A 20,992-nucleotide genomic window follows, 5' to 3' on the forward strand; every position below is an offset into this window, starting at 1 on the left:
CCACGATTGGTTTATCAAGTCACCTCTTGGTGGACCTTTGCCTTCTTTCTAGTTTTTGGCAATTACCGATAGAAGTGCTGTGAACACTGGTGTACAAGTCTTCGTGTGAACATACGCTTTCCTTTCTCTAGGGTATACACCTAGGAGTGGAATTCCTGAATCGTACTTGGTAGGTATATATTTAACTTTTTTTAAAAAAAGATTTATTGGGCGCCTGGGTGGCTCAGTGGGTTAAGCCTCTGCCTTCTGCTCAGGTCATGATCTCAGAGTCCTGGGATCGAGTCCCACATCCGGCTCTCTGCTCAGCAGGGAGCCTGCTTCCTCCTCTCTCTCTGCCCACTTGTGATCTCTGTCTGTCAAATAAGCAAATAAAATCTTTAAAAATAAAAAAATTTTAAAAAAGAGTTACTTATTTGAGAGAGAGAGCGTGGGGAGGGGCAGAGGTTCAGGGAGACAAGCAGACTCCCCACTGAGTGGGGAGTCTGATGCTGGGCTTGATCCCAGGACCCTGATATCATGAGCCAAGCTGAAATCAAGAGTCAGATGATGTTTAATTGTCTGAGCCACCCAAAGCCCCCCGTATTTGAATTTTTAAGAGGCTGCCAAGCTCGGGGCACCTGGTTGGCTCAGTTGGTAGAGCATGTGACTCTTGATCTAAGGGTTGTGAGTTCGAGCCCCATGTTAGGTGTAGAGATCATTTAAATAAAAAAAAAATTAAAGGGGCACCTGGGTGGCCCAGTTGGTTGGCTGCCTGACTCTTGGTTTCAGCTTGGGTCGTGGTCTTATGGGTCATGAGATCAAACCCCACATAGGGCTCTGTGCTCAGTGCTCAGGGTGGGGTCTGCTTGGGTTTCTCTCCCTCCCTCCCTCTGCTTCTCCTCCACCCCCGCACTTTCTCTCCCTGAAATAAATAAATCTTTAAAAAAAATTTTAAAAACTGCCAAGCTATTTTCCAAAATAGTTGTAACATATGTCACTTATTTCATAATAGTAATAATAATTTTAAAAAACTGGTTGAAAATTGAGTCTCCAATTTGTTCACTCTTTCATTTAACGAGTATTTATTAGGCACTACTCTGTGCCAGGCCCCATTCTAGGCACTGGGAATTCAGCCGTGACCAAGGGTCGCAAAAACCCCATCATTGGGCAGCTGACTTTTGACTTTGATCCTCTCTTAGTGCGGGTGATACGGTTCAGAGGCTGGGAGCACACAGGTGCTCAGGAGACGGATGGCCTGGGTCCAAATCCTGACTCCTCCCTTTCCAAGCTCTGTGGTCTTGGGAAAGGTCTCTTCGCTCTGAGACTTGGCCTGTGGATCATGCAGTCTTGACTGTGTAAGGTTGCGTCATTGTTGGTTTGCGAACTGGCCCCCCTGTACACAGAGGACAAGGAGAGACCAAAGAAAGAGGCAGACCGCTGGTTTAATAAACAAGGAACGCGCTCACAAGGCTTGTCTTGGGCACTGCAAGATGAGTTAGGTCTCCCCACCCACCCACCAGCATCTTAAAGATTATATAGAGCCAGATGGTCTCAACAACACCTTACTCGGGCAAGGCTCTGTCCTTGGGAGAGCTCCCACTGTGGGCATGGTGGGCAGAAGGACATTCCACAGTCAGGGGAGGGAGGGAGGCCTCTGATTGCCTAAGTCCAGCTCGTGGGTCAGCCAGCGGTCATGTCTTCTGGATGACCTCCCCCAATACTCCACCCCTCATGGCCACCCCCCCCCCCCACCGCACAATGTGCCCTGAGTGGCCAGCACGGAGTTCCACTAGCATGGAGGTGGCTTATTGGGAGGCTTTTTGGAGCAAGGTGGATATGGGCATGTGGAAGAGAAAACCCGGATGAAGACGATGATTCCTAAAATAACTAATAGTTTTTCCATCAAGAGTTCCGTGATTCTAACCACTGGTTTATTAAGTCCCCTAGGCTGGGGGGGAGGGGCGCATTGCTGAAGGTGTTCACTTGTGTCCCCATATGATTTAATAAAGACAATGCCTTAGCTGCCTCATCAGGCAGGAGCACACGACCTTGTGTTTGGATAATGACACACGTGTCTCCTTGCAAAGTAGCGATAATATCCAAAGCCATTCTATTTGGGGGTACCACTCTTCTCATCTATTTTGTGGCGTAAAGACAGGCTTTGTTGACTATCATTTAAGGCTTGCTGGGTGACCTGAGTAAGGGCTTTGGTATGCACCCTAATGTCCCCCCGGCCAACAGGGGAACAAAGCTATAGCCAAACGATGGGGCCCATGGCAAGACTGTGCCCACTCAGCCTTGAGGAGAGGGAGGCTGGCAGTTTCAGGAACTTGACCTGGCTGAATGGACCCTCCATGCTGGCCAAGGGAGGCGGCACTGTCAGGTGGAGGAGAAGGACTGGGGGCTGGGGGCTGGACATGCCAGACCAGGACTCCCACTTTCTCCTCTCTCTCAGTGAATGGTGTGTGTTCCATTCCAGGTATGATGGACTTCGACAAGTCCAGCTTGCAGCAGGACAGCGGGACCCAGTGGAGATGGAGTAGTTGCCCCTCGTTCAGGGGTGCAAAGTAACGCCCCCCCATCCCGGTGGGATGAGTCACCGCAGATGCCAGTAGATAATGCTTGTCTCAGGTGCGATGGGGCTTGGGGTTCTCAATAGCAAAGCACGTTGATCTGCAGTGAGAGTTGGGGCATGACTTCCATGCCCTTCTGGTGTTGGGCGTCTCCGAGGGGGTGTTCAGACTGGCATATGGCGCAACAAGTCCTTCCGGGTGATCATTCACATGTGGGGGTCGCCTGGGTGGCTCAGTTGGTTATACATCCAACTCTTGATTCCATGTTCTTAGGGTCCTGGGATCAAGCCCTCCATCGGGCTCCGTGCTGGGTGTGGAGCCTGCTTGAGATTCTCTCTCTCCCTCTTCCTCTTCCTCTGCCCTTCCCCCCAGCTCATGCTCTCTCTCTCTCTTTCAAATAAAAATAAATAAATCTTTTTTAAAAAGGCAAATGTATTAAAGCCTGGGAGAGTATTTTAGTCCACCCAGCCAGGGTGGTTTTATCTGTTAGTAATCTAATAGGCTGTTGGACTGCCCCATATTGAATTTTCTATGGGTTCCTCTCCCTTGCAGATGTTCTAGCAAATTCTATACAGAGTCCTGCCGCAGAGGTGAGACTTCCTGTGCTACCGTTCTGTTATCACAGGCCCATTTTCCTGATGTGGTGGAGGATGGGGACAGATCTCTGGCTATCATCCCATGACATATTTTGGGGCTATGCAGGGAGCTGTGGGGAAGCACTGGAAAGGTCCGGTGTTGCCCCTCCCATTATGAAGGCAAACTGAGCATAGTTACCAGAAACCTGCACTGGCTGGGACGCCTGGGTGGCTCCGCCAGACAAACATCTCAGCTCAAGTCTTGATCTCAGGCCTGGTAGTTCATGTTCTGTGTTCTGTGTGGAACCTACCGAATAAAACAAACAACAACAAAAAACCCTGTGCTTGGGGCGCCTGGGTGGCTCAGTCAGTTAAGCGTCTGCCTTCGGCTTGGGTCATGATCCTGGGGTCCTGGAAGAGGTCCCCGCATTGGGCTCCCTGCTCAACGGGAAGCCTGCTTCTCTCTCTCCTACTCCCCCTGCTTGTGTACGCACTCTAGCTGTCTCTCTGTCAAATAAATAAATAAAGTCTTAAAAAAAAACCCAACCAACTGTACTTAGCAGAGTCTTTCCAAAGAATGTCCTCGAAAACAAGTATTTTTGCATGAACACTTCTGCAAAAGCATCAGAGCAGAACAGAAACTGTAAATGAGAAAAGACTTTAAACTAGCAGTTGTTAAAGATCTGATCACAGTTATAATGCAATTGACAAGGAAATTTGGTTATTTCTGTGACATATACATTTTATTTTATTATTATTTTTTAAAAGATTTTATTTATTTGACAGATCACAAGTAGGCAGAGAGGCAGACAGAGAGAGAGGGGGAAGCAGGCTCCCTGCCGAGCAGAGAGCCCGATGTGGGGCTCAATCCCAGGACCCTGAGATCATGACCCGAGCTGAAGGTAGAGGCTTAACCCACTGAGCCACCCAGGCACCCCTATACATTTTATTTTATTTTTTAAAAGATTTTATTTATTTGAGAGAGACAGAGAGAGAGAGAGTGCATAAGCAGAGGGGAGAGAGAAAGAATTAGACGCCCCGTTAAGCAGGGAGCCATGTGGGCTCGATCCCAGGACCCTGAGATCATGACCTGAGCATAACCGACTCAAGCCACCACTCAAGCTGCATAACCGAACAAGCCACCCAGGCGCCCCTGTGACATACATTTTATTTAATTTAATTTTCTTTTTATTTTTTGACATACATTTTAAAATCGACTGACAACACTATACCAGGACATACCAGATTTTTAGAAATTCCATACAAATATAAAGAAAGTTTAACATCACTTCCTATCTGCACTGTTTCCCATGTAATTTATTTTTATTTTTTAAAAGATTTAAAAAATCTTTTGAGAGAGAAAGAGCATGCCAGAGAGGGGAGGGAGGAGTCCCTGCTGAGCACGGAGCCTGATGCGGGGCTCGATCCCAGGACCAAGATCATGACCTGAGCCAAAATCAAGAGTCAGACACTTAACTGACCGTACCACCCAGGTGCCCCTAAAGATTTTATTTTTAAGTGATCTCTACACCAAGTTCAACCCCCAAGATCAAGAGTCACATGCTTGATGGACAGAGCCAGCCAGGTCCCTCTCCCATGTAATTTAGAACATAAAATAAACTTAATTAGTTTAATATCTTTCTTCTATAAGGACAGAGAACACATCTTTTGATATTTTCTCTGGAAAGTCCCATAGTTTGAGGTTAACAAGCCTTGATTTAGATATGACTTGGGGGAAGTTCATCAAAAATATCAAAAGACTTTAAAACACTTGATTAACTAGGATCATAGGTCACTGCGAAAGAATCCTTAGTTAATCATTTAACCAGAGGGACAATGAAAGACTTCACAGGCAAATATAGTTGCAGAGTTGTTAAAATACTTAGCTCACTTAATAGAGAAGAATCAGTTTTCTCTTTTTTTTTAAGATTTTATTTATTTATTTGACAGAGAAAGAGATCACAAGTAGGCAGAGAGGCAGGCAGAGAGAGAGGGGGAAGCAGGCTCCCCGCTGAGCAGAGAACCCAATACCGGGCTCGATCCCCCAACCCCCCACCCCTCCAAGATCATGACCTGAGCCGGAGGCAGAGGCTTAACTCACTGAGCCACCCAGGTGCCCCAAGAATCAGTTTTCTTAAGTAATCAAATACCTGACAAAGACAACAGGGAGCACAGGAGTTTATTTTGATAAAACAGAATCTATTTTCTTAGGCAGATTACCTACGTCAGGAAAAGCCTTTCATAATCTCATCAAGAGCAGACCAACAGTCCAGTTAAACTGTCCTTTTAGCAGATGAAAGAAAATGACACTTTACTTTTCCGTAAGTACAGTATTGATCCTAAAGCTTATTTTTCTTTAAGCCAATTAAATAGAACCCTTTTACAAATTAATTCTGGCAATATCCCCTGGAGGTGGGAAAACATCACACGTACATAACATCCGTCTGCAGATGTGCATAAACATACAGACAGATGCAGAAACCCCAAAGCTTTTATTCCAAGGCTTTAGCCCTTGACAAGTCATCTTCTGGAGGCTGTGGACTAGATTTTTGGCCAAGGAGCTTCTATAGCAGTCTGTGTTTTATTTTATTTTATTTTTTAGATTTATTTTTATTTTTTTAAGGCTTTATTTATTTATTTGAGAGAGAGAAAGAGCACAAGCAGGGGGAGCGGCAGAGGGAGAGGGAGGAGGAGGCTCCCCACTGAGCAAGGAGCCCGATGCAGGGCTGATCCCAGGATTCTGGGATCATGACCTGTGCTAAAGGCAGACGCTTAACTGGCTGAGCCACCCAGGCACCCCTAAGATTTTATTTTTAAGTAATCTCTATACCCAAGGTGGGGCCTGAACCTATAACCATGAGATCAAGAGTCCCATGCCTCACTGGGCAAACCAGCCAGGTGCCCCCAGCAGTCTGTATTTTGAAAAGCCTCCTCCTGCCCCCTTTTGGCCCTCAGTCTCTGGGCAGTGTTCATATTTCAAAGGCATGTTAAGATTTACATCTTCAAGGGACAGAGAGACGCGAGTTTTCCCCTCAGAGTTTTGGGACATATTTCTCCATTATCAGCAGTCCAGAATGATCTCTATTTAAATTTTTCCTTTGTAGTAAGGCTCTGACAGCATGGGGCACGTGGTTCATCTCATTGTCAGGCACCAGGAGATCCTTGTCACTTTCCCAGGGACCGTAACTCTTAGTGTCCTAATCAGGCTTTGTACACGTGCTCGGCTCTTCATCTGGGACACTTTGCACCCTCCTAGCTTTGCAAAACGGCCTGCTAAGGTCTGCAACTTATTATTTTGCTCTCCCACTGTGCTGTGAGCCCTGAAGCTAGCAGAGTATGGACAGCCACATGTTCTTTTCCTGAATTCAGCTCTTCTTCCCAGTCTCTAGCACAGGCTTCAGGCTCTGGGGGCCAAACTGCGGGCAGTAGAGGCCAGCCCCCCTCGGTAGGCTCGTGCTTCCCTGCCTGCCACAGTGTGCAATGGCCAGCATTTTGGGGGGCGTCCCCCGTTCTCGTGCAGTGGTCCACAAGCATCTAACACAAGGGGCCACTCCTCCCCACACAGACATCGATGGCCAACTGGAGAGTTTCCCTGCAGACATCCCTTTCCCAGGGCCCATTTCTTCAGGCTCCTGGCTTGATTTGTTAATTGTTGGTTTGCGAACTGGCCCCGTAACACAGAGGACAAGGAGAGACCAAAGAAAGAGGCAGATCGCTCCGGATGGGTGGGCGGTTGGTTTAATAAGCAAGGGAAGGTACTTTCAAGGGTTGTCTTGGGCGCCGCAAGATGAGTAGGTCTCCCCATCCACCTACCAGAATCTTAAAGTTTATGTAAAGGCCAGATGGTCTCAACAACACCTTGCTCGGGCAAGGCTATGTGCCTGGGATAGCTCCCACTGTGGGGGCGGTGGGCAGAAGGACATTCCACAGTCAGGGGAAGGAGTGAGGTGCCTCTGATTGCTTGAGTCCTGCTCGTGGGTCAGCTGGCGGTCACATCCTTTTGATGACCTCCTAAAAACAGGCTAGGAAGCCACAAAGCATTAGCTATTAGGATGTTGGGGCAGCTGAATTATATGTAGGCAAAACATACAGTGTTCCTCAATGGGTGTGATGTGGTGGCTCATTACTGATGTGGGAAACAAGGCAAAAGAAAAAAAATGAAATTTCCGTACTACGCACAGCCCACTGACAAGTCCTTGAAACAGGCAGAGTGACTTTCCTCTGGGATCCCAGCTGCCTTGATGCTAATACTTAGCTAAGGGCAAAAGGCAATCTTGGTTTAACGTTATCCCAACCCCCCAGGATGCTATAAGTCTCCACCCCGCCCATCCCGGTCTTTTTTAGTCTCCTTTAACATATAAAAATTCCTTTGGAAACTTCCTTTATCTCTACCTCTCAAGATACATGTTCGCAATCACGCAATCATCCTCCAAGCCTCTGACCCACTGATAGACATCTGAAGAGTCTCATGACTGAGTTTTTATTAAACAGTAATAAAGAACCTTTTCCTAGCAATAGCCAGCCCCTCATGGTCCTGGAAACCTTGTTTCCAAACTATCTTGGAGGTTAGTGCTGACCCCAACCCCCTCCCAACTTGAAAGTATATAGCGGGCCACTCCTCATGACCCCTATTGCAGCTCTTTCTGCCCACACGTCCTGTCCCCTTGCTTTTATAAAACCATCTTTTTGCACCGAAGACATCTCAAGAATTCTTGCCTCCTCAATGTTCCTGGTACCTGCAGGGCACATGTCCACTGCAGGGCCTTTGCACGGCTTTTCTCTGCCTGGAACATCCTCCCCAAATGCATGCCTCTGATTCTCGTGCCTGTGACTCTTGCTTCTGACAAGGTTTTGCTCAGGTGTCACCCTCACTGAGACTTCTCAAAAAGTATAACCTCTCTTCCTGTTTTATTTTTAATCTGATATATATATTATATATATATATATTTAATCTGATATATATATATACATATATATCAATGATTCTTAGCAGCAATTTGTTAAAAACACAAATTCTAAAAATAAGCCCTTGCATATGAGGTCAAATGTTTTTTTAAGATTTGGGGCACCTGGGTGGCTCAGTGGGTTAAAGCCTCTGCCTTCGGCTCAGGTCATGATCCCAGGGTCCTGGGATCGAGCCCCACATCGGGCTCTCTGCTCAGCAGGAAGCCTGCTTCCTCTCTCTCTGCCTGCCTCTCTGACTACTTGTGATCTCTCTCTGTCAAATAAATAAATAAAATCTTTAAAAAAATTATTTATTTATTTGAGATAGAGAGAGAGAGGGAGGGAGCATGAACGGGAGGGGCAGAGGGAGAGGGAGAGTGAATCCCAAGCAGACTCCACACTGAGCGGGGAGCTCCAAGTGGGGCTTGATCTCAAGACCCTGAGATCATGACCCAGGCTGAAACCAAGAGTTGGTCCCTTAATGGATGGTGCCACCCAGGTCAAATGATTTTTGACAGGGGTGCCCAACTCATTCAATGGGAAAAGACAGTCTTTTAAGCTGATGGTGCTCGGAAAACTGGGATGGATATCCGCATGCAAAAGAGTTAAGTAGGACCGTTATGCAATACCATATACAGAAACGAGCCTAAAATGAATCAAAGACCTAACTGTAAGAAGTCAAACTCTAAGACCCTTAGAAGAAAACAGAGGGGAGAAGCTGCATGACACAGGATTTGGCAGTGATTTCTTGGATATGACACCAAAAGGACAGGCAACAAAAGAAAAACTAAATTGGACTACATCAAAATGAAAAATGTGGGATGCCTGGCTGGCTCAGTCAGAAGAGCGGGCGACTCTTGATCTCAGGGTTGTGAGTTCGAGCCCCATGTTGGCTGTAGAGATTACTTAAAATCTTAAAAATAACATAACACTGGGACACCTGGGTGGCTCAACCAGTGAAGTGGCTGCCTTCTGCTCGGGTCATGATCCCAGGGTCCTGGGATCGAGTCCCACATCGGGCTTTCTGCTCAGCGGGGAGCCTGCTTTTCCTTCTGCCTGCCACTCCCCCTGCTTGTGCTCCCCCCTCTTTCCGACTTAAAAATAAATAAATAACATATTTAAAAAATAACACAACATAAATAAATTAAATTAAATTTCCTTCTGGCCACTGTGTGGGCATGGATTGGAGGGCATCCCCTGGACTGGAAGCCGGGAGGCAGTGGAGGCTGGGCTGGACCAGGATAGGGCCATGGAATGGGAGGATGTCAGAGGGGCATGGGAGGGGGAAGGGAGGTGACCAGGATGGGACTCAGGGCTCTAGCCTAGGGACTGGGGAGGACCATGAGGGCCCCCTGTAATGGGTACTAGAAGAAGGAGCAGGTGTGGGGGAGATGCTGTGGCCAGTCTGGGACGCCATGGGAGTGGGGCTACAGGAGGAGGCATCCAGCACAAAGCTCTGAGCTCCCCCGAGCTCCAGAGTGAATAAAATACTGGGTGTGACCCCATAGTCCTCAACCAGCTATAGCCCAAATGCCCGTCTTTTGCATTTCACTTTCCTATACCTTGCCACATATCCATGCATCACCCATGTACTTAGCTACTGGATAGTTTTCTTGAAATCAACTCAGATTTTTTTTTTAAGATTTTATTTATTTATTTGACAGACAGAGATCACAAGTAGGCAGAGAGGCAGGCAGAGAGAGAGAGAAGGAAGCAGGCTTCCCGCCAAGCAGAGAGCCCGATGTGGGGCTCGATTCCAGGATCCTGGGATCACGACCCGAGCCGAAGGCAGAGGCCTTAACCCACTGAGCCACCCAGGCGCCCCCAGATTTTTTTTTTTTAAATTCAACACATCTATTTAGACAGGAAACGTCAGGGGTGCCTGGGTGGCTCAGTTAGTGCCTGCCTTCGGTTCAGATCATGGTCCCAGGGTCCTGGGATCAAGCCCCACATTGGGCTCCTTCTCAGTGGGGAGGCTGCTTCTCCCTCTGTCTGCTCTGCCCCCCTGCCACCCAGTTCATGTGTCTGCATGCTCTCTCTCTCTCTCTCTCTCTCTCTCAAATAAATAAATAATCTAAAAAAAAACCCAGGAAATGTCATTTCACTCGAGGAGGTGGAAAAGCAGTATCACCAGCTATAAATAGAATATAGCAGTAGGAATAAATCCAATGACTCAGCAAGAACCAAGGAGAGGTGCTACAAGCATTGGATGAAAGGCTATTGGGGACAGGTCCTTCGCAGGGTCCCAGGGTCCCACCCACAGGTGACATCATAACTAAGAGGGGCAGAGATCCGGCAGTCACTTCCCACCACCAGCAGAATTGTGACCCTCCCTTCCAAATTCATATGTTGAAGTCCTAACCCAAAGTTCCCCAGAATGCGACTGTGTTTGGAGCAAGAGCCTTTAAAGAGGTGATTAATTTAGAGGTGCCTGGGGGGCTCAGTTAGTTAAGCGTCTGTCTTCGGGTTCAGGTCATGATCCCAGGGTCCTGGGATCGAGCCTCGCGTCTGGCTCCCTGCTTGATGGGGAGTCTGCTTCTCTCCCCGCTCCCACCCCACTTCTCTATCTGGCTCTCTCTCATTCACATAAATAAATAAAATCTTTAAAAAAAAAGAAGGTGATTAAGTTAAAATGAAGTCATATGGGTGGCCCAGGGCGATATGAATGGCATCCTTATAGGAAGAGACTGGGAACTAATGTAACATTGTGTGTCAATTCTACCTCAATTTAATATGTAAATAAATATATAAAAATTTTAAAAAGAAGAGATTAGGACACAGACAGGGACAGAGGGAAGGCCACATGAAGACAAAAGGAGAAAATGGCCATCATCGAGCCAAGGGGAAAAGCTTCAGAGGAGACCAAACCTGCCAAGGCCTTGATTTTGGACGTCCAGCCTCCCGCACTGTGAGAAACCGCATTTCTGTGCTTTCACCGCCCCATCTGTGCTTTTTTTTTTTTTTTTTTTCCATCTGTGCTTTTTTATTACGGCACCTGATCTGACCAATACAGTTCTTAACTCCACCGGCACTTAGCTCTGCCCAACACGGGGGCCCCCTAGGGGATGTCCTGAGAAGCGCACAGCCTACTTCCAGGGTGTACTTCCCAAACCTGCAGGGCTGGACTCTAATAATGAGGAAATCCATAAACTGGGACTGACCGCAAGACCTACCCATGCAGAAAACAAAGAATGGTGAAGCCGCTTAGCCAACTGAGCCACCCAGGCGCCCCGAGGACATATTGCTTTAGTGAAATAAGCCAGTTAACTGAGAGACTGTACGATTCCACTTAAATGAGACATCTAAGAATCATGAAAACAGAAGGGAGAATGGTGGTTGCCAGGGGCCAGGAAAGGGGAAATGGGAGTTGTGAATGACGGGCATAGTTTCAGATTTACAAGACGAAGACTTTCAGAGATCTGTTACACAACCATGTGTATATATTAACACTATCATAGCAGTGTGAATACAGTTAACACTAATATAACACTAACACCAAAAAATAGTGAATACAGTTAACACTATTATAACTCTAATTAACACCTAAAAATAGTTAAGAGGGTAAATTTGGTATTATATGATTTTTACTATAATTATAAAAAATACCTACCTACATAAATGCATAATAAATCGAGGCATCTGGGTGGCTCGGTCAGTTAAGCATCCGCTTTTGGCTCAGGTCACAGTCCCGGTGTCCTGGGATCGAACCCCGCATCCAGCTCCCTGATCAGTGGGGAGTCTGCTTCTCCCTCTGCCTGCTTGGGCTCTCTCTGTCTAATAAGTAAATAAAATCTTTTAAAAAATGCATAATAAGGGATGCCTGGGTGGCTCAGTTGGTTAAGCGGCTGCCTTTGGCTCAGGTCATGGTCTCAGGGTCCTGGGATCGAGTCCCACATTGGGCTCCTTGCTCAGCAGGGAGCCTGCTTCTCCCTCTGCCTCTGCCTGCCTCTCTGTCTGCCTGTGCTCACTCTCTCTGACAAATAAATAAATAAAATCTTTGGAAAAAATGCATAACAAGTAAACACAATGAAATTCTTGGTGCCCTGCTTGCTCTGAAGGTTCTTGAAAAAGGAGATGATGGTTCCCTCTGTCTCCTGGGATGCAACTCCCTCACTCAGTTCTGTCTGAACCTAAGATCAGAGGCCACATCCTGTCGTCCCCCATCCCTGCTTGCTGACTCACTGCCCGCTGCAGCCATTTTGAGCTTTTTGGTTTTCAAAAACAATCGCCAAAAAACTCTTTCCTGGCACATTTTTTGGATGACGTCTAAAATTACAGAATTTTTATCATTATGAAATGCAAAATGTCAATTGTAATGGCAATCCATCTCTCTCTCTGTGAAGTGGAGTGAGGGGATTTTTCTACTTTTCTAGTTAATTCCTGCATCAGTAGATGCATATCCCTTGTTGCGGGAGTGAGACTGGGCTGGGTATTAATTCTACTCCATTTTTCTCTTTTTCATATTAAGTGCTGAATAACTGTTGAATTTCCCGTGGTTGCTGTGACAAATGACTATGGACTCAGTGGCTTAAAATGACAGAAATGTCTTCTACAGTTCTGGAGGCGAGAAGTCTGAAATCAGTATCACTGGGGTGAAATCAAGGTGTGGATGCCCCCCACCCCCGCCTTCTGGAGGTGCTAGGAGAGCATCCTGTCTGGGCTTCTCCCAGCATCTGGTAGCTGACCACTCTCTCTTTCTTTCTTTCTTTCTTCCTTTCTTTCTTTCAAGATTTATTTACTTTTCCTTGAGTGAGAGAGCGAGCGAAGAGAGCGTGAGGACATGAGTGGGAGGGGCAGAGGGAGAGAGAGAGAGAGTCTCAAGAAGGCTCCCCACTGACCTCAGAGTCTGATGTGGGGCTTGATCTCACGTCCCTGAGATCATGACCTGAGCCAAAACCAAAACCCCGATGCTTAACTGACCGCTGCCCAGGTGCCACCCTGATGGCTTTCCTTGCGTTGTGATCACCAGCTCTCCAACCTTCCAGGCCGGCATCTTCAAATCTTTCTCTGCTTGTCTTTCCATCACCTTCTCCTGTTAGTGTCAAATCTCCCTCTGCTTTCCTTCTCTAGGGACACGTGTATTGCATTTAGAGCCCTCCCCCAGATCATCCAGAACAGTCTCCCCATTTTAAGATCCTTCATTTAAAAACGGGGCCAAAGACCCTTTTCCAAATAAGGTAATGTTCATGGATTCCAGAGATTAGGACAGGAATAGCTTTTGGGCAGCTATCTTCAGCCTTCCACAGAAACTCTGTCACTGAATCATTCAGCCAGTATTTACTGAACACCTGCTGGGCGCCAGGGATTTGTCTAGGCACTGAAAATAGAGCTGTGCCCAAGACAGAAACTGCTAGCCTCCTGGAGCTGACATTCCAAGGCCACCCTCCAAAATGGTACCTCCAAGCCCTGTGTGGTGGCTACTGAGAACTTGAAATGGGACTGGTCCCAGTTGAGATGTGCTGTAATATAAAATACACACTGGATTTTGAATATTGTGCACATACGCAAAAAGAACGTTACACAGTGCAATAATTTTTGGATTTTTTAAAAGATTTCTTCTTAATTTTTCCGTAATCTCTACACCCAATGTGGAGCTCAACTCACAACCTTGAGATTGAGTCTCGTGCTCCACTGACTGAGCCGGCCAGGTGCTCCTAATTTTCAGATGTTGATTACAGGTTGAAGTGATAACATTTGGGATATATTGGGTTCAATCAGGTAGGCTGTTAAAATTAATTTCCCTTGCTTCTTTTTAGTTTCTTGTAATGGAGTTACCGGAATACTTATAATTACGTATATAGCTTGCATTGTATTTTTTTTAAAGATTTTATTTATTTATTTGACAGAGAGAGATCATTAGTAGGCAGAGAGGAAGGGGGGAAGAAAGCTCCCTGCTGAGCAGAGAGCCTGATTCGGGGCTTGATCTCAGGACCCTGGGATCGTGACCTGAGCCGAAGGCAGAGGCTTTAACCCACTGAGCCACCCAGGTGCCCCTTGCATTGTATTTCTGTTGGGCGGCCTAAGGGGAGGGAGCCTATGGACAGTTACCACAATAAATAAGTACATATTATGGTATGTTAGGAAGTGATAATTTATTTTATTTTATTTAAAAAAATTTTTTAGATGTTTTTATTTATTTGACAGAGATCACAAGTAGGCAGAGAGAGGCAGGCAGAGAGAGAGGGGGAAGCAGGCTCCCTGCTGAGCAGAGAGCCTGATGTGGGGCTCCATCCCAGGGCCCTGAGATCACCACCCCAGCCGAAAGCAGAGGCTTAACCCACGGAGCCACCCAGATGCCCTGGAAGTGATAATTTCTATGGAAAATAAAGTTCAGGGTAAGAGAGTGTATTTGCTTCCTGTTGCTTCTGTTAACAAATTACCACAAACTTACCAGGTCAAAAAACCCACAAATTTATTATTTTGCAGTTCTAAAGGTCAGGAGTTCAAAATAGCTCTTCCGGCCTAAAATCAAAGGCTGAGTTTTCGGTAGGTTCCAGGGGAAAATCCACTTGTCCGTTTCAGCTTCTAGAGGGTGCCTGCTTTGGTTCCCGGCCAGGTCACTCCACCCTCTGCTTACAAAATCCCGTCTCTTTCTCCGACTCTGCCCCTCCAGCCTCCCTCTTGCAAGGACTCAAAGAGATTATACTGGGGCCCCAGAATGATCCAGAATAATCTCCCCATGTCAAGATCCTTGATTTAGTCACATGTGTAAAGTCGCTTTGACCATGTTCACAGATTCTGGGGATTAGGAAGGAGCCATCTTGGGCAGGGGGAAGGGGCAAACCAGGGGGGGCTTCTGTTCCTGGGAACCCTTCCTCCTTCCTGCACCTAAGCCAACAGGGGTTAGAAGTTGGTGTCGTCCTGGGGCCTCCGGAATCTTGCCTGAGGAGCAGGAGGGTCTGAGACCCCTCGTCATCATTGGTCTCTGGGCACAGGGTCTCTTGCCCAAGGTTCCTCAAAGGGCAGGCTGACCTGTGAGGAGGGGCAGGAGGCTGGGTGAGAAAGGCAACAGGTACAACGCTCCCCTTCACCCGCAGTCGGGAGGGACGATCACCTGGGCTCCGGCGTGGTCCTGTCTGTCCTGTCTGTGCAGTGTCCGCCGGCTGTGCCACTGGCGCAGGGAGGCACGAGCCTCAGAGCTGAGCCCCTGGGGTGCGCGGCCCGCATCCGGCTGGTAGTGAGCGATGTGGTGCAGCGCCCCAAACCACGTGGTCAGGTAGTACCCAGCTAGGGACAGGACGGGGCGGTCAGTGTAGTTCTCTGGCTACCCTGGTCCCCCCAGGTCTCCCTGCGGCTTGTCCGCCTTATCCGACGCCCAGGGCGAAGCTGTTGGGCCCCTAGGGCGCCCCCTGTTATGTCCAGTCGTTTCTGGGGTGGGGACTCACCTTCTCCCCGTAGCTCGTCCGGATCCAGCAGCTCCATGAGAAACTCCACGTCCAGCTGCGTCTCCCCAATGTGCGGACTCCAGATCAGTTCTTCCGTCAGTGCGGGCAGGAAGGCGTCGGCCCCCAGGGGCTCTGGCGGAGCGGGAGGACAGGCTTTGAGGCGGATGGAGGCGTGCAGAAACCTCCATCCGATCCCCGGGGCGCTGGCTGCCCTTCCACCTTGTTGGGCATGCAAACGCCTCTAAGCAGATCACCATGCCCGCGTAGACGTCTCCCGCTAGAGCGTGCCACCCTCTCCCCTCGACGTGCACACAGGCGCCTCCCACCCGGCTGCCGCCACCGTCAAGCTACCGCACAGCCAGGTGGACGCAGGTGAACCTCCTTTACCTTGGTTCTCTCCCTGAGCCAGGCTTGCGTAAACGTCAGTGCACACCGCCAGCAGCAGCGCCACCTTGCGGCGTGGAGCGCAGGCGGCGTGGAGGTGCTCCAGGCGCGCGTGGATGCGGCTCCGCAGGGCGGGGGCGGGGCCTTGCCCCTCAAGCCCCGCCCCCTGGCGTCCCGGAGGCCCCGCCCCCACCCGCAGGGCTATTTGTCGCTGCCGCAGTCGCCGCAGTTCCTGGGCTCGGAGCGTTCGGAGTCGCGCCCACAGGGCAGGCTTCAACGGCGCCAGCACCGCCCGGCACAAGGCCGCCTCCACCGCAGCGCCTGCGAGAGGTTGGGGTGGGTGAGCGAAGGGCTGAAGGGCTGACCCCGGCCCCGAGGCCCGAGCACCACCCCGCTCTGGCCTTTGGCCACCCCCCCCCCCGAAGTGTAGACACGGGTGAGGGAACACGTGTGGAAGAGGGAGCCTGTGTGTGAACACGCTCATGGAAGAGGGAGTACGGGTGTCACACATGCGAGAGACGTAGCAGTGGGGAACGGAACAGGAGTTACTCTATGTAGGAAAAGGCATGTGAGTGGCAGGCAAACAGGTGCGCGGAGATGGAGAGAAAGAAGTTGGGTGTGGACACACAGGTAGCGCCAAGGGATGGCACACGAGAACCCGAGTGGGGTCAGGGAACGGCCATAAATTCCCTTCCAGCCCTCCTTATTACCAAGATCATCGTCCTTTTGGGGGACCCCAGGCCTCCTGCTCCCAAAAACAGCCCTGACATCGGGGTCCTTTGATAAGTGGTCCTGGAGGTCAGTAAGGAGGTGGCGCACATCCTGAAGCAGCTCTGTGGCCGGGTCCCCAGGCCTGTGGGGGCCTCTGGCATTTGAGGTGAGGCGCGCCCGAAGGCTCTGGAACTGCCTGCCCACGTAATTGCCCCGGGCCCTGGTCAGAGCTTGGATGTGATGGGTGAGCACATCCACCGTGCCATTCTCTTCATCTTTGTAGTCGTCCTCATTCTCATCCTTGTCCTCGTCCTCCTTCTCTTTCTCTTCCACCAGGCTGGCCAGGTCTGGCCCAGGATGGTGTACTTCTGGGCTGAGCGGGCCTTCCACCCAGGAGACCCGGTGAGGAGCAGGGTTCCTGGGGGCTGGATGTGAGGAGAGAGTTGGGCCCCACAGAACAGCGGCAGCAGCTCCCTTGTCCCTCGGGGGCCCAGGGCCCTGTCCAGCCTAGCTCACCGGAACTGTGTCTTTCTGCAGTTTCTGGAGGTGTCTCTGGGGGGATCTGCTCCTTCCCCCACCCTCCGTGAGTCTCCAGGTAGAGCTTGTTCACCATGGACAGCACTCTTTCCGGGCCGTTGAGGTGGACGCTGCCAGTCTGTGGGGGACCTGGGGACCAGCATAACCGAGGTGTCCCAGATGTCCAAAGACCCAGCCCTGCTTCCTTCAGGGCACTGGGAGACTTAATTTCCAGCCTCATTACTGGCTTGGTCCCTGGCCCCTTGTCAGTCAGGGACAGTCAAACCTCAGGACAGTCAAACCTCCCATAGCTCCCTCACCCCCACTTTATTCTCCCACAAACCCAGTAGTCTGGTCCCTGAAGGGCCATCCTGCTGGACCAAGGAGGCTGGAAAGTGGCTTCCCCCTCCCTTAGGGAGACATCCCTCACCTGTGTGTTGGTCTCCAGGCCTTAGAGTGGGAGGGGGCAAGAGCAGTGTTCTGGGCAAAACATCCCTGAGAAAAGGTAAGAGGGAGCTGCAGTGTGGATGGGATGTCTTAGGGATGGAACACCCTTAGCCCTTTTTATGGGGAAACTGTACCTGCTAGCTGAAAGGAAGGCCAGGAGATGGGGCAGGTCTGGCATGCAGAGGTTAGAATATTCCAGAGACACACCTGGGGGGAGGGGGCAACAAGGGGCAAGGAAGAAAAAAGTTAAGGGTGGCAGCCTCATTTTCCCTGGGACTCTCTCTTCCTCAGTCCTGTAATCCCCCCCAAAATCTTCAAAACAGGGAAATTTCTACCCTTTGGAGTTCCCGTCTTTTCCTGTGACTTATGTTTGCATCCCACTTATGGCACCAAGTAGCATTTGGGAGATATTTTGGAAGCAAAGCTGATTAAATTTACTGTGGGCTGGAATCTAGGGGTAGGCTCCTCACCGCCAGGAAGCTTCTGGATCTGGTAGGTGTGGATTTCTCCTGGTGAAGCTCCTGTCCTCAACACCAGGACCTGACTGGGGTCATGTCCTGTGACCAGGAAGCTCTGGGGTGGGGGGGAATGGAGGCAAAGGTCATCTTTTTGTTTGTTTGTTTGTTTTTTAAGTTTTATTTAAGTAATCTCTACTCCCAGTGTGGGGCTCGAACTCACCATCCCGAGATCAAGAGTTGCCCGCTCTTCCCCCTGAGCCAGCCAGGCCCCCCTTAATGCAAAGGTCATCTTGAAGGGGATTTGTGCAAATATCTGTTACTTTTGCCTACCCAGCGTCCATTTCCCTTATTTTAGATTCCATACCCCAAATTTCTTTCAAAGAAACCATCTCCCTCCCTTCGTCACTGGGGGTTGGACTAACTCCCTCCAAGCCCTGGGGATGGTCCTGTGACCTGACCTAGCCAATAGGATGACAGTACTTTCTCATCACTGTGATTGCTTCAGAGACGGGCATGTGAATCAAGGCCAGTCAAGGGAAATCTTCCACGAGATTTTTGCTGGAGCTCTTTGGAAGGAAACCTCTTTTTACACTGGGATGGCTAAACTTGTGGGATGTGGCCACGAGCTGGGGACAGTCATCTCTGGCACCACAAGGACAGAGCCCCCCTTGTGAAGGAAGCTGTGTAGACCAGCTAGTTGCCTTATCCAAGTCTATCCCTATCCCTTGCAGAATTGTAGCCTTGTTCCGGCATAATCCGCCCCGCTGGAGAAGATGGATGATGATGTAGGCAGTGTTTCTCACTTCTGGGTTTATAACTCCCGAGTGAATTTTAAAAAAAATATTTCCACATGGGCCCCATCCATGAATTTTGAATCTATTGTAAAGACTTTTGGTTTTCCTGGTGCAATTGGTATTTCCTTTGTTTTCTTCCTCCTGCCTGGAGCGCATACATGTATTTGGACCTGGGGCAGGCGGCCACCTGGCAACAGTGAGGGGCGTCCAAGAGAATGGCAGAGAAGCTGGCCTTGATGTTCCTAGGGCTGCTGGACAGAGCCCGCAGCCGCCTTTCTGGATGTGTCAGAAAGAGAAAAGCCTATTTGCCTAAGCTACTGTAGAAAAAGTGTTTGTTCCTTGTGCTTTCCCCATAGTTGAAGCAAAGCCAAGAAATAGGATGGGGAGAAATTTATAAGTTGTCTAATGCTCAGGTCCAGACATTCCTGAAATTCCCTTCGCTTCTGGGTTTTTCGGTCCCTGGAATCAGTAAGTGGTCTTTTCAGGTTTCCTGGTTTGTGGTGTTTGTTGCTAGGAATCAGCAGAGTCCTGACTGGTCCGTGGTGACCTGGGGAGGGTCAGAGAAGGTCCCTGGCTGTGAGTACTCACCCCCGGAGGCCACAGCTCAAGAAGGGCTTCTGCATCCTGGATATCCAGCTCTGGGATCTGCCACACCCCCCACGTCCTCCAGAGGCGAAGGAGTGGCTCTGGGGTCCCAAGGACCCCTATGGGGGTCTCATCTGCTCCATTCACCTGTGATGGAACCCATCTGGGACATGCAGAGTCCAGGAGACAAGGGGTTAGAGGTGGGCAGTGGGACACTGAGGTGGGGGTCAAAGGTGCAGGAAGGGGCAGCCAAGGGATGAGATGGCATTCAGGGTCTTCTGCGGGGGGGGGGGGGTGGGCATTGGATAGAAGGGGCTTCTGAAGCTAGGGCAGGAGTTGGAGCCCCAACCCCAGCAGCCCTCACCTCTCCCCATTGATGGGGCCTGCAGAGGCCTCGTCCTCCAGCTGGGCCATCCTCAGGACACAGGAGGCCAGCAAGCCATGGTCTGGCCTCTGGCAGGGAGGAAGAGAAGACTCAAGGTGGCTCCGATCCAGGGGTAATCGTCAACAGATTTACAACCAATAGGGCAGAAACCCTGACCAATCAGAATGGACCCAAGGCCCCTTGCTATGGAGGGTGTTAATTCTTTAGTCTCAGGAGTGTGGGGAGATCTGGGGATCTCAGGAGGTAAGCCAGTGGGTCTTGGCGGGGAGGGGGGAAAGAAGAGGACCCAGACGGACAGCTATTTACCAAGAGATGCAGAAATATTTCAGCTTTTGACAACCAGTGCTGCCATAATACAGACGGGGACCAGTTGGATACCAGCCCTTGCCGGAACCCAGCGCCGGGACGGATGCTCAGCCCACAGGAGCTGTCAATGTGACCTATCTTATACAACATCCTCTCTTCCTCCCTTCTCAGACCACGGGGGGGACCTCAAATATTCCCTCCTCAACATGTCACAAGGGGCATTTTCAAACATCCAGAAAACCAGAATTTGACGGGTAACATTGTATATCCACCACCTAGATGTTACTGCTGGCATTTGCTTTTTTGCTTTATAACGCATCTGTCCCTCTGTCCGTTGGACCTCAACTCTTCAGCAGGTACACAGTCCTAGCTAGCGTGAGTTACCTCCCAAGGTGGGCCTTTTTGAGTATTTTTTTGAGTATTTTCCCTGCCAGCAATGCCAGGAGTAGGACCCCTGGGTCCATTCATCTGTGCACCAAATGACAGATTCTTAATAAGGAGAGGCCCTGACCGGGTGTCCTGTGGAAAGAACGGGCACCTGTCTTCGCGGGGTGATATAGGAGATGGGTAACCAACAGCTGAACAGATCAGTCAGCCCGCTGCCTAGAAACCCAGGGTTTTAGGAAGGGTGGGGACGGTGAGCAGGTGCCCTGCCCAGAGCAGGCAGGAGGGGTGGGGGCAAGGGGGCAGACGCCACCTGGGCGCCCGGTGGGTGCTGGGTGGGGTGGGAGGGGGGCAGCAGCCTGGTACCAAAGGGAGGCAGCGGGGGGTGACGATGCCAGCCGCTAGGTCCCTGGGGACCCCTACCTGTTCTCTGAAGGGAGACCGGGAGGAGCAGGAAGTGAAAGTGTTCCTCATAGAGAGAGGAAGCTGGGCGGGCGGGGGGAAGAGGCGGGGCTGGGGGGGGTATCTGAAATCGACCTTCCTCTCTTCTGGGAGGGGGAGCTCAG

The 20,992-nt window shown here is 49.9% G+C and overlaps 1 protein-coding gene and 1 long non-coding RNA gene across 2 annotated transcripts; both read right to left on the reverse strand.

Annotated features, from left to right (window-relative positions):
- Positions 1-1,039: 1,039 nt before the first annotated feature.
- On the reverse strand, positions 1,040-11,019 carry LOC308358188. The gene is made up of 3 exons (XR_013968293.1): positions 10,940-11,019; positions 3,327-3,434; positions 1,040-1,372 (listed from the first exon to the last, which is right to left on the reverse strand). It is a non-coding gene; the product is annotated as an uncharacterized lncRNA (long non-coding RNA).
- Positions 11,020-14,151: 3,132 nt separating this feature from the next.
- On the reverse strand, positions 14,152-19,725 carry RINL (Ras and Rab interactor like; the record flags this gene model as incomplete). Its single annotated transcript, XM_080828408.1, is given in 14 exon segments — positions 14,152-15,043; positions 15,126-15,298; positions 15,457-15,588; positions 15,844-16,161; positions 16,551-16,976; positions 17,068-17,217; positions 17,498-17,570; positions 17,573-17,721; positions 17,985-18,087; positions 19,355-19,576; positions 19,578-19,619; positions 19,623-19,678; positions 19,681-19,693; positions 19,696-19,725. Coding segments are annotated over 14 exon segments (1,944 nt in total). The 3' UTR covers positions 14,152-14,986.
- Positions 19,726-20,992: the final 1,267 nt, after the last annotated feature.

The sequence above is a fragment of the Martes martes genome, assembly GCF_963455335.1.
Source record: "Martes martes genome assembly, chromosome: 17".
NCBI lineage: Eukaryota > Metazoa > Chordata > Mammalia > Carnivora > Mustelidae > Martes > Martes martes.